This window comes from Sebastes fasciatus, chromosome 7, assembly GCF_043250625.1.
Source record: "Sebastes fasciatus isolate fSebFas1 chromosome 7, fSebFas1.pri, whole genome shotgun sequence".
In the NCBI taxonomy this organism is placed as follows: Eukaryota; Metazoa; Chordata; class Actinopteri; order Perciformes; family Sebastidae; genus Sebastes; species Sebastes fasciatus.
Window position 1 is genome coordinate 17718745 of NC_133801.1, and position 20627 is coordinate 17739371.

At 41.2% G+C, this 20627-nt stretch overlaps 1 protein-coding gene across 4 annotated transcripts in view; it reads left to right on the forward strand.

Annotated features, from left to right (window-relative positions):
* Positions 1-20627, forward strand: part of LOC141771560 (lissencephaly-1 homolog A-like) — a 40441-nt gene that overhangs the window by 17723 nt on the left and 2091 nt on the right. For 3 of the 4 annotated variants that reach the window (XM_074641959.1, XM_074641960.1, XM_074641961.1), the window contains exons 3-10: positions 4997-5081; positions 8720-8794; positions 9818-10024; positions 14604-14772; positions 16300-16402; positions 16530-16758; positions 19353-19454; positions 19574-19730. In XM_074641959.1, coding sequence (XP_074498060.1) covers positions 4997-5081; positions 8720-8794; positions 9818-10024; positions 14604-14772; positions 16300-16402; positions 16530-16758; positions 19353-19454; positions 19574-19730 — 1127 coding nt within the window. Of the gene's footprint in view, positions 1-4422; positions 4482-4996; positions 5082-8719; positions 8795-9817; positions 10025-14603; positions 14773-16299; positions 16403-16529; positions 16759-19352; positions 19455-19573; positions 19731-20627 lie in introns of those variants that run through there. The other variant, XM_074641958.1, reaches the window with a different exon arrangement.

Genomic DNA, 20627 nt, shown 5'->3' on the forward strand with positions numbered 1-20627 from the left:
ATACATTTTTGTTGGTCTTGTGAACTTCTGATGGATTTTTTTCATTCTCACTTTTTCACATTTTTAGACTAGATGATTGATTAAAAAATGTATACATTGCAGTGTTGTAGTCAAGACCACCTAAACCGAGACATGACCAAGACTATAGTGTATTGAGACCGAGTCAAGACCAAGACCAGACCAGTGCGAGTCCCCTACTGCATGACACACTTATGATAAAATGTGGAACATGCAAACCAGAGGCACTCCTCAAAATGATCTGAAAGATCCACATTTTCATAAAACCACTCACAGAATGCGTTCACTTTCTTGGAGCACGTGTCAAGGTGACAGCCGTTAACAGTAACAATAAATTGAAATTAAAATTATAATCAAGTTATTGGTTTCATTTGAAGTGGAAAGTTTTACATCCAATCAAAGTAATAATGTTAACAAATAAACCAGACAATGCACAGACAATTTAGTGATGTGTCCGCAGTTGTGGTCTGGTCCAGTCTTGAAATAAAATCCTGAGTCTTCTTTGTCTGAGACCGAGACGAGGCTGAGTTAAAATGCGGTTGAGTCCGAGACAAGAACGATCTCGAGTACTACAACACCGATACATTGGAAATAATTGTTAGTGGAAGCCCTCATGTCATGCTTGTAAAGTGTTAAGGTGCTTTCAGACTGAGCGGTCGCCGCTGCCGCTGCCATGGTTTTCATTGTAAACACAGCAGCAGCCGTGCCGCTGAGGTCTTATTCTGGCGTCGCTCAACCGTGCTGTTGACCATACTAAAAAGCACAAACATGGGTTAATGTTAATCCAATGACCATTGAAACAGAACAGCTCAGTCACCACCAGGTACAGCTTAATCTGTTTTTGAACTACACAAGATGCTCTTGATGTATTATGCAGCACACTTCAAACAGCTTAACAGTTAAATGTTTTAGTTACTAAAACTGATCACGTTTTTATATCTTTACATGGATTGTAGTGAAGTGAAGGAAAGGGTCGATGCTCTGTTAGTAAATGTTGCTCATTTTTAAAATGATGTGAAAGTGAATTATCATGGAGCGTGTAATGGGAGGAAGTGATGTCACTGGCTGGCAGACATGCTGGATGGCTGACTCACCTCTCTTCTCCGAAGGATGAGGTCATGCATCTCTTCCTAGTCTCTCTGTTTGGGTCACAGGCTGCAATTTCCCTCTCACTCCATTAAGGGTTTATAGTACATGAGAGAGCAGCTCAGTAATGGAGGTCTGACTGACCACACCATAGATATAACCAATGTGAGACTCACTGAATGACACAACATTATTTGCACTTTTGAATAGTTAGCGAGTGATCAGTGCTGCTTCCAGTCCTCACAGAGAAAAAGACCACGTTTACAGCTACAATGTGGGCTTTCAGGCTTTCTATTGTTCTTTTTCCCCTCTTCTATCTGTCCTCTCTGTCCACGTACTCGCCCTGCCCTCTTTCTCACTATCTCCCCATCGCGTCATCTAGCTGTGGGCTGTTAGTAACCATGGAAACCAGCCGGTTTGCTCTCCTTCTGTCGACATTAGTACACATCTTTTCCCCTGATTTCTTCTCAGTCTTTGGGGAGTGGATATATTGAAAACTGCATGTTGGTGTGTGGTTTGTTTTTATTATTTTGCCACATGCAGGGTGAAGTGGGGGTCAGAGGGGCAGTGGGTACTTTGTGTTCATGTCTGCTTCCAGCACTGAGGCTCTTTGACAGATACACACTCTAACAATATTGTTCTTTGCTGCAATTTTGAGTGCTTATATTTGAAACAATATGCTTTCAAAAACAGAAACAGGAGGTGTTGTATATAAATATTAGCCCCCATTTTGTTCACCTGCTTTGCTGTGTGGCTGTGCTGTTTTTTGCAAATGACCGTGTGTGCGCTATTATTAGACCATGCAAAAACACTTGAAATATATTTAATATGATTCATGATTACCACCTTATCCCCTGGAACTACATAAATAAACTGCTCCACCATGTGGTTTTACATACAACACCATGCAGCTTAGAAAGTGAGGCATGAACTTTACATCAAATTGACTTTTGTAGGGCTGAAACTAACGATTTTGTCATGGTCGATTAATCTGTTGATCATTTTCTCAATTAATCTATTGTCAACTATTAAATTAATCACCAACTATTTTGATAATCAATTAATTGGTTTTAGAATTTCTTTAAGAATAAAAAAGTCAAAATTCTCTGATTCCAGCTTCTTAAATGTGAATATTTTCTGGTTTCTTTACTCTAAGACAGTAAACTTCATATATTTGAGTTCTGGACAAAACAAAAAATTTGAGTACGTCATCTTGGGCTTTGGGAAACACTGATCAACATTTTTCATCATTTTCTAACATTTTATCGACCAAACAACTAATCGATTAATTGAGAAAATAATCGACTGATTAATCGAAAATGAAAATAATTGTTAGTTGCAGCCCTAATTGAAAAAAAAGAAAAACAAAATCAGTTTTTCTCAAAGCCAAAGATGACGTCCCCAGAAGTCTTGTTTTATCCACGGCTCAAAGACATTCAGTTTAATGTCATAGAGGAGTAGAGAAACCAGTAAATATTCACATTTAAGAAGCTTGAAACAGGGAATTCTGAGACTTTTGTCTACTGCCATGTGCTCTCTTTCTGCATATACATTACTGCTGACCTCTGTGAGGCGACCTGTTTCTTATAGCTGTAGAAGACTGAAAGGAGACTAAAGTAGAGTAAAGGGATTTGATTTCCTGCCCTTTTCATGTCCTGCATAGAAAGATTTGACTAATGCAAAGCCATTGAATGCCTTTCCATAATTTCAGTCTTTTTAGTAGTGGTAGTTCATAGTTTGGTACTGCCTTGGTATTGGCAGCCAGATGGTGTTCCTGATACCCCATCCTCTGAATTACACTGTAACTGGCTGGTGTGACATCCCATTGTTTGGTTTGGTGAAAGCACACCTGCTCATACATACACCCTCTCCTGACACACCCACACCACATCAAAGCTTCCTCTGTGCCTCAGCTTGCCTCACCTGCAGCTTCCCTCGCCTGCTTATATACTTTCTCAGACGTGCTAGCCCACCCCGGCCTTCCCCTCTAGTTTTCTAGACTTGAGGCAGGCAGGCTGTCAGAGGAGAAGATAACCTCCTGCTAACCTTGAGCTGTAATAAGGCCTGCTCCTGTTGTCATGGGGATTCAGGTGGGCAGAGGCAGACGGCGGTTTCAGTGTTCAACACTGACCGAGAGGGCACAGGGGGCACAGGCTGGGCTGACAGATTGTACCCTCCACCCCTTTCATACTGGCACCTCAAAGCCTTGCCTGCCTGACAGCTTGTCTGGCTTCTCCTGGCGTTAATGGTGGGGTTCACTGTGTGCAAACACAGGAGGGCTGGAATCAAGGAAATACTGTATTAATATTAAAGTAAAATAGCGTTTTTATCAGACATTCATGAATTCACTGTCTTTGTCTGTTCTCTTTACCCCAGTTTCCAGTCTTCTTAAGTCAGTTTTTTTCAACCAAGTCTGGCATGTAATAGAAAAACTAGAGAAGTAAAGAAACCAGAATATATTCACATTCAAGAAGCTGAAATCAGAGAATTTTTACTTTTTTTTTTCTTAAAAAATTACTTAAACCAATTAATCAATTATCAAAATAGTTGGCGATTAATTTAATAGTTGACAACTAATTGATTAATCGCTGCAGCTCTAGATTATTGCAACCCCTTCTTCTGTTTATTGTGAAAGTCCACATTGCGTTAACAACACAAATATGGCTGCTCTGCTTTAATATATGATTAAAGTGTTGACATAACAGATATACAGCGATATGGCTGTGATCAATATGTAAAATAATAACACAATACCATCATATTTTCACAATACAATTAAACTTAAAGTTGATATACAATAATATTGAGTAACGGCCCAGCCCTGAAACAAAGCATTTCCTTACTCCACTTGGAATAGACTCAAAGGAGTACATGAACTGTATATACTTTACACTAAGTGGGACATTTTGGATTAAAAAAAAAAAGAAGTCAAATTAATAATTTACTTTTTCTGCACCCTTCTTACTAAGAGAATCTAATTAGATGGAGAATGAAAGCCTGAACTATTGAGACTAACTGACTTGAACCTCATAATAACTCTTTGTAAATTGAACTGCTGCTGAGGCTGCAGTCGTAAACCAGGCCTGTATGTAAGTGTGAATGTGTGTGTTATCTGTGTGTGGGTTTCTCTTATGGCAGCCCAGGAGATAAAAAAAGGACGAGTGCAGGCAGATAGCCTCCTTTCTCCTCAGCTTCAGCTCTGTCTGTCTAGTCTATTGTGTGTCCTATCTGGACATCTCTCCTCACATATTTTAAATAGCAGGACAGAAATACACCTCTGCTACCATCTCCACCATCTTTTTGTCGGCTTTCTGAAAGGTGTGGTGTCTTTGAATGTCTACTTGTCTGCAAACTTGTGCAGGAGAAGGAGATGAACTGGAGTAAAATAGAAGTATCCAGAAGCGCTTTCAGTTGTCTTTCTCTGTGTGTATGTAGGTGATGGTGGGATGTACGCTGACTCTCATTTCCCCCATATCTACACACCACAGGGAGTCATCCCTTCCATTATTTGCCCACAGCAACAAGAGCTCATTATAGAAGCCAGACAGATGTGCTCTCGATTTGTGTCAAATGGGCGGAGAGGGGTGTGTGTGTGTGTGTTGTGTTTGTGTGAGAAAGCAGTAGACTGTCTGTGTGTATTGTTAGATGTAGTGCTAGACTGCACTTGTGCATGCCAAGCATTTTTATTATATAGCAAGAGCCATGATAACACAGCCTGAATGTGTAAAATGTACATCTTTGTCTGACACGTTTCCTGAACATGCTAATTTCCTGTCTTTGTTTTACAGTGTTGAATACAACTCCATTACTCGTGTCGTTTCTGGTGGCACTTTAACAACTATCTGTCTGCTAATCAGGAGAACTAATTACGGGTCTTCTTTGTCTGTTTCAGAAATCGAGCGATAGCCGATTATCTACGTTCCAATGGATATGAAGAAGCATATTCCACTTTCAAGAAGGAGGCGGAATTAGATAATGTGAGTAGATTAAGGGTGGACACACACACATCCGCACAGCCAATCAGACCAATTTATACAAACAATATGCCTTGATTTCCACTATATTTCTCATTTTAGTCAACATGTTCACGGGTGTGACCGGGAGCACCTGCTCCCAATTATGGTGGTCTGTCTGATTAGGGGGTCGATGCAACATGCTGCTGCTAATTCATCTTGAGAAAGGCTTTTATCCACTTGTATATATATTGAATTTACAATAGCACTGTGATATATGTATTTTATGTTTCTTTTTTTTTTCATTATTGGCTTTGCTTTCTGATGAAATGAGAATTTGTTGGGTTTGAATATATTTTAAAATACATTGTGCCATAAACCCTATTGTTATGTATAAAGTTAGGTTTTTGTTAACACTGTCATAGAGGGGTTCATTAAAATATGTTTTAGCATTGAGATCATAGTTAGTGGTGGTGTTGTACCGGACTACATTATAATGAGCAGGGCTGCAACTAACAATTATTTTCATTGCCGATTAGTCAATTGATTATTTTCTCAGAAAATATTCACATTTAAGAAGCTGGAATCAGAATTTTGACTTTTTTTTTCTTAAAAAATATCTCAAACCGATTTATCGATTATCAAAATAGTTGGCGATAAATTAAATAGTTGACAACTAATCGATTAATCGCTGCAGCTCTAATATTGAGAGGTGTTCCCTCTCATGTATGTAAATAGAGAGGACAAAAAACTAGAAACGCCTCTTAATATAATGTTGTCCAGTACGACACAACCTTAAACTGTGGCCACCAGGTCTACTTTTTGCTTGTGGTGACGGCTTTCAGCTTTCAATATGATCTCTAGCATCTGAAACACATGCTCAGTCTGATTGAGGTGACTGAACATTTTACCCATTGGTTACCTTGTTTCTATGTTCAGCACAATTGTTCCATTGTCTTAAAATTGGAGGAAACTTCCTTCCTGTTCACCCAATATGGATGTGAACACCCTCAATCACCCTTAAAGATGGATTCAGCACTCAAACCTCATAGTCATTGTATTATATCAGATCTAATTTTACTGTAGTGCAGAGCCAAAAATCAAAACATAGAGGTGGGAATGTGAAGTATTTTAACAAATTGGGCTCCTAAAATTTGATTCCCATGCTTCCAAAGTTTCAGGATCTCCAGTGCTCATTGGCTACCCGTTAACTCCTGTATTATTATATGTAATGTCATCAGGGATTCACCTCAACCCCTTTTCATTTAAGACTCTTTTTCATCTAAGAGTATTTTTTTCCTCTGCCTCTCTGTAACACGTCGTCTTTCACCTTGTGTTCACGTGACACCCCGCCCCCTGTTCCTCTGTCTCTTTATTCGTTCTTCTTCCAGACGTTTTCTCTGTGGAAGCAGGCTGAATAATAGATGAATGGCACGGAGGGATAGGTGCACACTGTTGGGTATTAGCGCTCAGCCACACACACACATCTTGGCAGCACCATGCTAAACAACCAAGGGATTTTTACGCCATTTCCCTGAGGCCACATCGTAAGGCATTTTTTATGTCTATTAAATGTGGTTAGATTTTGTTCAGAGTGAATTTAATGTTCTTAACCTGAGCCCTTTGTGGGTGCTTGAGCAGCAATTTAAGGTTAATACTATGTGACGCGATGTGCAGCAGCAGGTTTTCATAGTAGGAATAATGAATAGGGCTCATGATTTAGTTTTTATTGACCTCTTAAGAGTCTACATACCTGTATGCATACACACACACACACACACACACACACACACACACACACACACACACACACACACACACGCGCACAGTTACTATCAACAGACTGGCAGGCTGCAGTGCAGTCTGGCACTTCTCGTGTGTGTCCATCTTTGTGTGTGTTGGTGTAATGGGCAGTGTGTCCAGGCAGATGGCAGATTAGATGATGGCCAAACTGGGTTCCCTGCTCTCCCTCTGTTTTCTTTCTCCTCCATTTCTCTGCAGTGCCTCAGTTCATGTCTTTGTCTTTATATACACCTCATGTTAGTCATTGAGAAGTGTTAAATATAAGCATCTGTGGTGCCTGCAACTCTCCACACCTCTAGGTCTGCCTTTGTCTCCAGCCGAGGCTTGAGGAGCTAACTGTGAAATTGGAGCGCAACGCTAATTTTCTCCCTCACTGACACTCGTGGCTGTCTGTCAATGTGGGTTTTTGATGCTTTGATAGTTAATAACAGCCTCAAGGCATTGTTGTACGCACAGTGGCACCAAAACTGTTGTATTGGTAATAACAAAGCATCACTTCTTTTTTTCTTTGTTTGCCTGTGTTTGTATTTTATTTAAAGGAAAGAAGAAAGTCCTTCTATAACTATAACATTTTAAGTCATTAGAGTGTTTTGAACATTAACAATTCAGTCGAGACCTTTATGAAAATTAGCTTGTTTGAGTTTTTGGTTTTATTTAGAGCCTAAACAATGGGTCGATTGACAGAAAATGAATCGGCAACTGTTCTAACAATTGATTAATCATTTAGATAAGGGCTGCAACTAAGGATTATTTTCATTGTCGATTAATCTGTCCATTATTTTCCCGATCAATCGATAGTTGTTTTGTCTATAAAATGTCAGAAAAATTGTGAAAAATCAGTCAGTATTTCCCAAAGCCCAAGACAACATCCTCAAATGCCTTGTTTTGTCCACAACTCAAAGATATTCAGTTTACTGTCATAGAGGAGTACTTTTTTTTCTCTTAAAAAATCACTCAAACCGATGAATTGATTATCAAAATAGTTGGCGATTGATTTAATAGTTCACAATTAATCAATTAATCGTTGCAGCGCTAATTTAAATCATCAATGTCAAAAAAATTCCCTGGTTTCAGCTTTTCAGATGTGAAGATTTCCTACTTTGTCTTATATAGTAGAAAAAAGTTAAATACTAATGGGTATTTGATTGTTGGTTGGAGAAAGCAAGTAAATGGAAGACATAGAAGACTTATTTTCTGGGAAAGAAACATTTGTCACTATTTATTTTACATTTTGTAGACCAAACGATTGGTCAGTTAATCGAGAAAACAATCAGCAGGTTAATTGATAATGAAAATAATCATTAGTTGCAGCCCCAGTTTTATTTTTAGTTTGTATGTAGCATGAGAGAGAAAAATGCAACCACATTGTTTTGCTTCTTGGCAGAAAGAAACAGCCTCTATGTGCCATGAAGTCCGTTATGTAAAAGCTTGTGGCCAGCTCGTGGTATTAGCCTGCAGGTGGAATCAAGCCTCTCTGCCAGGACTGCCACAAGTTAACTTCCACCGCTGCCTCCGGTACCGGGTGTGTGGCTGTAAGCTGCCTAAGCCTTTCTTGTCTGCAGGAGATTAGTTTGTGTGAGAAGGATTAGGACTAGGATGTGTGTGGAGTATGTATGTGTTTGTGTGTTGTACAGTAGGTTGGTGGTGTCTGGCAGTCAGCGTTGGCCTGTGAGGGGCGTGTAAATAATTCCCTGTTCTTTCTTACTATAGCCAAAGACCTCAGCATGCCACCCCAGCTGGCCCCCCTCCCACAGGCCTCGCCGATTATGCTGAGCCCACGACTTTGATTGGCTTTCTTCGCATGTTTGCCTGATATCTTTTTCTTTCTGCCTCCCCCCACCCCCCTCTTTTCTCCACAGAATGAAGAATTGGATAAGAAGTACGCCGGCCTTTTGGAAAAGAAATGGACCTCAGTCATCAGATTACAAAAGAAGGTTTGTGGGGTTTTTCTCCTCAAAGAATGCTTGTGGGGATTGAAGTCTTGTGAATGGTTCATGACATTGCTGAATCCACTGTTGACACAGAAAGGAAGTCTTAAGCATTAATCCAACTGTTAATATATAATAATTATGGCTGTCAATTTATTAAAATATTTAATCGCCATTTATTGCATGATTGTCCATAGTTAGTCGCGATTAATTGCAAATTAATTGCACATTTTTTATCTGTTCAAAATGCACCTTAAAGGGAGATTTGTCAAGTATTTAATACTCTTATCAACATGTGAGTGGACAAATACGCTGGCTTTATGCAAATGTATGTATATATTTATTATTGGAAATCAATTAACACAAAACAATGACAGATATTGTCCAGAAACCCTCACAGGTACTGCATTTAGCATAAAAAATATGCTCAAATCATAACATGGCAAACTGCAGCCCAACTAGGCAACAACAGCTGTCAGTGTGTCAGTGTGCTGACTTGACTACGACTTGCCCCAAACTGCATGTGATTATCATAAAGTGCATGTCTGTGAAGGGGCGACTTGCGAGTACCCAGAGAACCCATTTTCATTCACATATCTGGAGGTCAGAGGTCAAGGGACCCCTTTGAAAATGGCCATGCCAGTTTTTCCTCGCCAAAATTTAGCGCAAGTTTGGAGCGTTATTTAGCCTTCTTCCCAACAAGCTAGTATGACATGGTTGGTACCAATGGATTCCTTAGGTTTTTTTGTTTTATATGATCTTCACTCTAGCTTTAAAACTCAGCCCGCTACAACCTAAAAATTGCAAGTTGTGTTAATGCGTTAAAGAAATTAGTGGCATTGAAATGAATTAATGCGTTAACGTGTTATTTGACGGCCCTGATAATAATTAGTTTAAAACGCAGACTCCAGCAAATTTAACACCCTTAAAACCTTTGTTTTATGTATTTGATTTATCTCTACATGTATGTATTTATATAAACTGAAATTCCTGCCTCTACACTGTACTAACCTGTACTTGTACGTGTAGGTGATGGAACTTGAATCCAAGCTGAATGAAGCGAAGGAAGAGATCACTCTGGGTGGGCCCGTAACTCAGAAGCGTGACCCCAAAGAGTGGATCCCACGCCCACCAGAAAGGTACGCGCTGAGTGGCCACCGCAGTCCAGTCACCCGCGTCATCTTCCACCCAGTCTTCAGCGTCATGGTGTCTGCTTCTGAGGACGCGACAATAAAGGTTAGTGCTGCCGGATGGTGGGAGTGATGGTCTGGCAATGGATTTGTTGCAGAGCTTGCCTTCAAATGGGGCTGTGGAGCTAATAGCCCACATTTTTTTTATTTGAAATGGCGTTTCAACTGTTTTTCAGGGTTTTCAAACCATGTCCTGCAGAGAGCTGAGAGTCTGCAGGTTTTTGAAATAAAAGCTGCATCAGGTGATTTCACTGATTTAGTTTATTATCTTTGAGCTGAAAGTGTGCAAATCAGCGAAAACCGCTGCCGAAGTTTTTAATGAAAACCTTCAGGGTTGTGCGTCTATCGATGTTTGTTTCCAGTTCAACATACCCATGTACTGTATGCACTTTATGTATGTACACTTCTCAGTGTACTTCAAGGTTTCTAAAGCCTCAGTAGGTAATGGAAACATGGATAATAACCCTTACAAGTCTCATGATGACCTTAAACCATTTCAGTTTTCCAGGGATGAAAAGCAGCTACCATGCTTATCAGACATCTTGGGTTTTTAGGATGTTATTTTCTGTAGACATGTAATTGATCAAATGAAGCATCATAATAAACGGATTAAATTGGGTTTAACAAGATTTCGAAATTCAGCGAAATGGTGTTTTCAAGACATTAATGATGATAAGACAACAGTATTGATGTCAAAATGACGTCACAAATGCCGTCATGGGTCGTTGGAGCCTAGTTTTGAATCACGTTATTCATCGAAGGGACAGTGTGTAGGATTTAGTGGCATCTAGCGGATGAATACCCCTCCACTCACACCTCCCTTTACAAAACTGCAGTATCATGAGCCGCCAAGTACAAAACCGTGGTAACACAGTTCGCCTAGCTCAGAGGTCATCTTTACCATAGTAACACTACTTTAGGAGCAATGGAAGTTAGATGGCGGCTGGAGGTACCACGGTTTTGCACTCTTTGGCTCAGCGTGTCGGAGAACTACGGTGGCCCTTAGGTAACATGAAAACACAAAGAGCCAGTGTTTGGTTTGTCCCTTCTGGGCTACTGTAGAAATATGGCGGCGCAACGTGGCAGACTCCTTGAAGAGGATCCACTCCCTGGTTTGAGTACCCTGGTGATTGAGGCACAGATGAATTGTCAAAACAGTTAGCATGCAAACTGACTTCAATGCATTTCTGTCAGTTTCTCTTCATCTGCCTGATACACTGACAAGTGAATATTTTCCTGATGAGCAGACCACCTTCTCCCTCTCTTTTGTCTCTCACCAAAGTAAAACAATTTGTATTGTCCTCCATTAATTCAACATGTGCTGCCATTTCTTTCAGGCAATGTAAACAAAACTCTGCTGTGCTGAATATCTGGTTGCTATAGTAGCAACGGAACTATAAATAAAAATCTGTCGGCCCCCACGTTGTCACATAACACTTTCACTGAAGTATAAATTACAACATGTACAGTAGTCAGACAAGAATCCTGTTTTATAGAAGAAAATGTTTTATTTTTCAAATATAACCTAATACTGGTTGAGAGAAGGAAATTTTTTATTACACTCAGTTCAGATGGATTTCTACAAGAACTATTTCTACAAACCATTCAGTACAATGACGCCTTCCAGCTACACATACCCAGCTTACACAGATGGCACAGCTGTGGCTCTGTATGGCTAATATTTGAGTATGCTAATGTTTTCACTAAAGATGTTTGGACTAAACCAGGCATTTATGCTTGTGAGAAATGTTCAAATATAATATTTCACTTACAGTATGATTTCAAAGACAAGTAGATCTGTTTTCTGATTTTGGAAAGCTTCCTCCGTTCGTCTTTGGATATTGGCCAACTAAAAATGCAGACATACAGGGTGTGGTTCACGGTGATTATAAACACATCATCTGGCTTTAGAGACAGACTGCTGCATTGTCCTTTTGTTTGTTTGTTCTCACACATCCTCACATTACAATAATAGGATTCAGGTTTAAAATCGACAGAGTGGTCTTTTTTTATTTAGTGCCAGCTTGGTGGCAGCTCTACCACACAGGCTTTTTGCTCACTCTGTTTAACGCTGCTCATCTCTCCTCCCTCCGCATTTATTATGCCTCACTATTATGCATTACCTCCCCTGCTCCAGCTCTCCTTCCTAGACACGCCCTGATTTCACGAGTGTCTCTTTCTCTCTGTCGCCTATGTATCCCCAGATTCCATATATAAACTCCATAGTCTGTCCCTGGGCTATTTTTTGCTGCAACAGTAGCTCTCCCTTGCCTCACTGTACAATGCCAATACTCTGTTGAGCTGTTTGTTCGGTATATTTTATTCATGAGACAATGAGAGACACATGTACATCTCCTCAGCTACACCCACACAGCAGGGATTCCTCTCTCCCTTTTGGCATCTTCTTCCTTTTCCAACCCCACCCCTCCCTGCCACTGCAACCTGCCTCATCTATCTTCCATTTAAAGCATCAGCTGCCCCACCATGACTACTAGAGCCATCCACCCCAGTCAGGCCTGGGCCCAAATCTAAAATTCAGCCCTGCTTTCTTGCACCTCTTTTCCTGGCTGCGTCGTCTCCTTGCAGCCTGACCTGACTCCCCCCTTTGTCCTACTTTTCTCCTCCTGAACAGCTCTGTTAAATTTTTAACTGAGGAGTAGACCTTGTGCTCTGTACACTCTGTCACTGACTGAGAGGCTCATCGGCTTTCCACCTCATGCCAGTGAGGCCTGATAATCAGACTGAACTGCCATTTTGTTTCATTCATTCAGCCTGACATTGTGCTCATGTTGGCCTAGTTCTTGTCATAGATCAGTGAATTTAAAGCAGTAGTTTGACATTGGGAAATACACTTATTGGCCTTGTTGTCACAAGTTCAATGAGAAGATTGATATCACTCTTTATTATCCGTACGATAAATATGTAGCCGGAGCTAGCAAGGATTTAGCTTAGCATAAAGACTGGAAGACTGGCTCTGTCCAAAGGTAATAAAATACCACTATCTCTAAAGTCTAAAGCTCACTAATAAAGAGGTTATGTGACTATTTCTTGGACTGAACAAGTTGCCAGGCACCCAGCAGAGACTCAATGGAAGTTACTGCAATCTCGTGTCGTCATTTTTGTGGCGATGTAGCTCATGAACGTATGAGGTTGACTTTCTTGATACCTGAACAAATCTGAGATGCGGGTGACGAGTCAGAGGTCTGGAACAAGGCTAGAGACGGCCTGTCTTTTCCCTTATTCTTGTAGCGTGTTAAGTGTCACATGTTTTGTTTACTATAGTCGAACCATTCTCCCTTTTCACCCTTTCTTTTCTTACGTATCCCTCTCTTTGTGTTTCCCTCACTTCCTCCACCTCTTTTACCTCGTCCTCTCTCCTCTGCTAACGTGGCACATCTTTGCATGGCAAGATGTTACCTTGAGTGCAGGTCTAACCTTTCACAGTATGTAAATCAGCAGGTCCTGGGCGTAGCGCTGTGCTCAGTCAAACATGGCAACCAGAGGCTAGGTTAATTTAAACAAGGGCAAAGAGCTTGGGTGTCAGCTTACTCATTGCCTACTTCATAAATGGCATATACAAAGAGAGTCTATGTATTGTTGTTGGACTTTGAATGACAAAGATCCGAGGCATTTTCCCTGAAAGAATGTAAACTATTATTCATCATAAAGTAGGGCAAGTTTTCTGTTTTAATAATGCGCTGGAGGAGTGCCAGTAGGAACCGTTGGTGAGACAGCATTGAGTTACAGGTAGTTAATGGATTATGTGTGATTTAGACGCTGCTGCTAAATACTGTTTAATATGTGTAAACCTGGTGTACCTCCAAACACGTTGACTACATTGATCTTCTCGAGGATAAAACCCCCCTCTGCACTTTGTACCTCGCGGCCATCTGCACTGTCTGTAGCCTCCTTTGGGGGGAGGCAGAAGGACTAGGGGGAAGGGGAGAGGAGGGGGTCTCCTGTCACGTCTGCCCAAAATCCCCCACCCCAAGAGAGGAACCAAGGAGGGTTTATCCCTCCGTGACAAACCGTCTGTCTGCTTAAAATCCAGAAACGCAACAGCTTTCTCAGGCTAGAAAATTAGGCTTACTACTGTACGCTCCATATTCTGTCTCTACTCCAACTGGCAGCGCCTTACTCGGCACAATAAACTGTCTCTCTGTTTTTATCAGGCCTTACTGTAACCCTAATCAGCATCCTGGCACAACATGCATCCCTGCCATTAGCAACGGCAATGCGTCACAGATTCTGTAATTCAATATACGAAGAGTCTGTGGTGTCTGCAAACTGAGGCCCGTATGAGCTCTTAAGACAAATGTCATGTCAGTACGGTAATTTTTAAGCGTTCATCCATTAGCATATCTTGTTTGTGGAATTGTAATATGACTTGTAAAGGCTGGTTCTCTCATCTGATGGACTGTTTTGCTGAGAAAGGAGGTGACATGGGACCACAGATCATGTGTCATTTGGGTTTTTTGCTGGGGTTTGCAAAGGGGATTCAGTTGTGTTTCTCAGTGATGTAGAATAGATTAGTATATTAGCTATGCCTGTTGGTGAAGTATGTATGCTCTCTTACATGTAGGTTTCTCTGAAGCTAATGTATGAATATGTTCTCTCCCCTCCAGGTGTGGGACTACGAGACAGGAGACTTTGAACGCACACTGAAGGGCCACACAGATTCGGTGCAAGACATCTCTTTTGACCAGACCGGCAAACTGCTAGCATCCTGCTCTGCAGACATGACTATCAAGCTATGGGATTTCCAAGGCTTTGAATGCATCAGGACCATGCATGGTAAGAAGATAAAACGGTTTCTTTCTTTACTTCAGAAGGAAGAAAAAAGACCTGAGCGATGAGCATTGGCAGGGATTTGCAGCTATGCATCACTGCTGCTACCATTTGTGTTACCCATGAAGACTTGCTCTGTTATGGTTTCCACGTCATTGCATCACAAATGTAGCTTGTGACTGTACGCGGGGCTCAGGTGGTGCAGATGCTGTTCGTTATCACATTTGACGCTGCTGATGAGCCTCAATCTGCTCCAGGTCAAAGACATCATGTCTACTCTCCACCACAGTATACAACTACTACTTGCATCCAGCTGTTCTTATGATGTGTAATTTAAATTATAGATAAATTGGTTCAAGTTTTTTCCTATCTACATTATTTTTTCTTATCTGAGAATCTCTGACGCCATTGGTCATGTCTTCACCGTGTTCTCCTTAAGCACACCCCCCCACTTTCACACCCTAATTGCCAAGTAAATGATGGCAGCCGTCTACATGTGCCCTCAGGCCCTGCGGATATTAAGGATATTTTTTTTTTCCTTGTTGGAATAGTGAGAAGGCCCCCCACCAACCAGCCAGCCAGCAGCAGCCTAAACGATATGAAGCGTTTTGTTCTCCACTTCATACGTCTGCTAGAAGCACCCATTAATGTCTGACTGTGAAGAAGACATGAATGAATATTAGTGAAATAAATAAGCCGACATAGCGAGGAGACAAGAAGCGCTTTGGCACTCTTACATTTATGCTGGAGTTGTAAATTCTGCATTGTGTGTCAAGTGAGCAACAGATTTCACTGGTTGCCAATTTTTTTTGTTGTAAAGGAGGGTGCGAGCTCCTGGCACACTTCCTCAAACAGACGAGCTGTGTTCACACTGTGCAGAAAAAAAATCCAAGTGCAGAGATCGCTGTCTTAAACCGTCTATTAAACTGAGCCCGCTGTCTAGTCTTGTTCTATTTCCCCTCCATCCTTATTTTTACCCACGTCTCCATTCACTTTTAATTCACCTACTCAACTGTTCCTCCTTTTTTCACCCACTTTTTTTTACACATCTAACAAAAACACGAGGCCAACTGGTGAAGTAGATTAGTGCCGATTTGGACAGCAGCTTAATTATCCTCTTCAGGACCAGATAGCACTTTTCTGTGTAGCTGCCACCCATTATCGCAGGCTGATGGCATGTGTATGTGCACACACACACACACACACATGAAGTTAAGCTGGCCTTTTAGAGTACACTTACTGTTGTCTTCATCTGTTTAGCAGCTTAAATATGGCCCAGCGTCTAGGTAATTAGGCGTCTCTTATTCTCCGTGGAAGAAAGTAAGCTCCAGCAAATTGCTGGCCTCGCTTGTCATTTAATTGGCTAATTACGACCATGGCTGAAGATGTGTTTAAAAAAAGAAGAAGAAAATAATAAATAAAAATTGCTCTGAATTTTGTCTAGCTTTTAAATGTTGAATTGCGCTCCGAAAGCTTTATAACAGTTTCTGGCTCTTACTGAGATCTTGTTTTTGTTTTTTTTCTGTTTTCCAGGACATGACCACAATGTTTCGTCTGTAGCCATCATGCCCAATGGAGATCACATTGTTTCTGCCTCAAGGGACAAAACCATAAAGATGTGGGAGGTGGCAACTGGGTACGCAGCCTCCATAGACCTCCTTAAAACCATTGTGGTTTTCTTTTTTTTAAGCCTGATATTCTGTTTGATTGATCACATCCACTCTGACAACATGATAACGCCTTTGCTGTTTTCTGTGCATTAGCTACTGTGTGAAGACCTTCACAGGCCACAGGGAGTGGGTCCGTATGGTGCGGCCCAACCAGGACGGCACACTGATCGCCAGCTGCTCCAACGACCAAACGGTGCGCGTGTGGGTCGTGGCCTCCAAAGACTGCAAGGCTGAGCTGCGGGAGCACGAACATGTGGTGGAGTGCATCTCCTGGGCACCAGAGAGCGCCCACCCCACCATCCAAGAGGCCACAGGCTCCGAGGTAAAGGACCGTCCTGAAACATCTGCAGACCTCGAGGGTGTGGTGGTATACCGAGCCAAATCTCTTGAGACCTGCACGTCTTTTACACCTAATTACATAGGTTAATTTATAAGCAAGGGTGGATTGACACACTGCAGATTTAAACTCGGACAAAGTTACACCACAGAGTTCAACAGACAATTTCAGACTAATGCCCAGGTGGTGTCCAGTGTGATTAATCATGAAAGCACAGCAGAGCAGAGAGTGGACCAGTAGCAGATCATTATAAGTGTGCTAACCATTGAAATAGAATAGGACTAGAACGTCCCATTCAAATCAACGTAGCAGAATGGTCAGAGCGGTGGCCATTTTTATATGTACCGTTGCCATAGCGACCGTTGTAGCAGGCTAACTTCCGTATACACTAAACTGACTTATGTCAAGTTGCGGATTCACTGAGATGAAGTTTTGCACCGGCTACAATCAATGCAGTAGTAACGATACGAAGCATAGAGAGCCAGAGTAAATGAGTAAAGTTTGAGAACTACTCCTCAAATGACCACGGAAAACAGCTCAATGTCCATTCTACTCTAATTCTATTTCTATGGTGCTAACTGACCGTTCACTAGTGAAAATTGTTCGGATTAGAAACATATTTTCCAGACTCACATGAGACAATGACTTACTGGTCAACCGACTGAGCAACCAGACAGTTGTTATTGTACAACCATCAGACAAAAAAGGGTGGTGATAGAGCTCATGTGCATCCTTGGGTGAGAGCAGACCCTAACTCATGGTCATGTAATGTGTTAGCTCAGTGATGTTTCACACCATCACATGATGCACAGTGTGTTCCTTCTCTACATGTGTAGCCATATCGGTGAGCCTCACACGTCACTGCTCGGACTGACAGCCACGTGAACAGACCAGCTTGAAGTGAAGAGTGTGTGCTCGCATAATCTGGCTGAATATCAGCATGGCCTAGAGTCAGCCCAGACTCCCTCCTCATGCCTTGTGATCTCAAGTGTGTCCAATTTGTAGACTTGTCAGATTAAAACAATATTTGCCCTTTCAGCAGTTGTCCCAGTCTAACCTGTGTGCAGTGAAAAACACTGTTCCACTTGTACAGGAGCTTATTTTTAGTGTTTTGTTTCCTAACTGAAGTGAAACATGTACAAAAGACCCCCAGGTATTTTATTTGGGATGTTCTGCTGTTGTGTATGTTCTGGTACAATGATTAACTGATTTCTGTTTTTAAACGTCAACTTTATTAACGCCACAGTAACTTTCCAAGACAAATAACAGTACATGGAGTATTGGAAAAAAAACTGAGATACAGCAAAAAAAAAATCGATACAGCATTGTATCGCAATATTGTACGTGCCAATATTGTATCGATACACAGATGTCAAGTATCAATCTTTTATAATATAAACTATTAACATCTTAACAATCCGACGGCTCAATTTTAAAGCTAGAGTGAAGATACTGGTATCATTTGAAACTACACAACCTAAGGAATCTATTGGTACCAACCATGTCATGTTAGCTTGTCGGGAAGAACGCTAAATAACGCTCCAATGTTTCCCTCAATTTCAGCGAGGAAAAACTGGCATGGCCATTTTCAAAGAGGTCCCTTGACCTTGGACCTCAAGATATGTGAATGAAAACTCTTGAGATGAACAGAGTGAAAACTCTTATTAGATAACAGAAGTTGACAAATTGCATAATTTGCAGTTGAAAAAACATAATATATTGCAAGATATCTTATTGCAATACTGTTACTGTTTAAAATTGCAATAAGATCCTATCGTGACTTAAATGTCGTGATAATACCGTATCGTGGGGCCTCTGGTGATTCCCATCCCTATAAACAAGTCAATTAGCAAAATTATGAAACATTTAAATCTTTTTTTTGACTCTGCTGACAGAATCATAAAAGGTCAACACAAAACAAAGTTATGTTTGTTAGAAAGATGAAGAAATCTGGCTTTGTGAAGGTGATGTTTGCCCAAGAGACAGTCATTTTATCAAATGATCAATTTCACGATTGCTTGATTTCTGCTTAGATCTATTTACACCAAAACATTTCAACAGACCAAAGCAGTGAAATGCAGCTTCATTGATTCTCCAGTTATTGCTTAAATGCACCTGCAAGCATGTTTTGAACACAATCTCCACTGATGCAGTTAAAAACTATCAGGCATGTAATGACCTGTTAGTTCCGGTGTGCCCGACACAGCTTTTAAACATAGTTGTGTGTTAACGGTACTTGGTGGTAAATGTTGCAGTTAATGAATTTATTTAAACTAATCTCTCTTTCCCCATGGTGACGGATGACGAGTGGATTCCAAGCATATATGTATAATAACACCTGGATACAGTGCTGTCACTCAGTCTTGCTTCCTATTTTTTCCAGTGGCCACTTGCGGTAGTGCAGCAAAATATCCCCCTGCGGCCCGAAAAGCATTTTCCCCATTTGTACCCCATACCACCTTTGTTAAAGAGACGACTGTAAAACTGTTGAATTTGTAGTATTTGGTCTTTGATTCTACTTAGTATTAGTTTTGCACCATTACTGCCATTTAATTGTTTCCCTCTTTGTGCCTAATCAGACCAAGAAGAGCGGTAAGCCAGGCCCCTTCCTGCTGTCTGGCTCCAGAGACAAAACCATCAAGATGTGGGATGTTAGCATTGGCATGTGCCTTATGACACTGGTAAGGACTGTCTTAGGCTAAACCTTTTTATTATTTGTATATATATTTAAATATTTGGGCAAAATGTCTAGATTTTGCTTCATGAATTGGATTGCAACTGGTGTGTGTTTGTCTGACAGGTTGGCCATGACAACTGGGTGCGTGGTCTCCTCTTCCACCCTGGAGGCAAGTTTATTGTGACCTGTGCAGATGATAAGACCTTAAGGATCTGGGACTACAAGAACAAGCGCTGCCAGAAAACCCTGTGTGCCCACGAACACTTTGTTACCTCTCTGGGTAAGCACCCCCCCTAAAAAAAAAAAAACCTTCCTTTGACCAGTTGGTCTCCTGAGGTGCAACAAGAACCTCTTTATTCCACGTTCGTTGGACAGTGGAGCTGGTTTCACAAATATCTGCTTTAGCCAAAGGTTGAATAATTGTAGAGAAGCCCAGCGCCTCCACCGGCATGTGTTTAGCGTCCTGAGGGTTGCTGGCAGCTGGGGTTTAAGTGGTAGGCAAGCGCTCCAGGATTTTCCCGCCTCCCCCTCCTCCTATCTGCAGCTTTTCAGCAGATCAAGGCTCGGTAACTCTCTTGAGGAGCTCTTCAGCCAACTTTTCCTTGGCAAGCCGTTTGAAACCCAGTCCTCTTAAATCCTACTTCAACCAAAGAGGATATCGCTGTGAGCTATTGATGTGATGAATTCTGGAGCGGTCTGGAAAACACAAAGCACCTTTTGTTTGAAATCATTTGGGAGAGAGAAAAACACATTATTTTCCCCATTTTGTAAAAAAAGCATTGTCCTGTCTGTACGCACAACACAATACAAAGTGCTTTTCCCCAAAGGTGTTTGCATTCTGCTTTTTAAATACCCTGATTATCCGACTGAATTGCAATTTCACTTCATTATTCATTAACCAATCAGTAGTGAGCGATGTATCAATGCCGCCATCGTGACTTTCAAGGGCTCAAACCAGGAATGCTGCAATAACGTTATCATTGTCTTAGCCAACCAGATAAAGTTTTTCTAATAAGTTTGGTTTTAATTAGTTATTTGATGCTATAAAAAGGGTCATGATTGACAGCTGTGATTGACAGCTGCTCTGAGTGAAGTAGTTGCAGAGCCAGAGGCTTGATTAAATTGAAAGAGAAGATGTAACTTTAACTTTCCATAACCTTCACGAGTCTGTTTAATA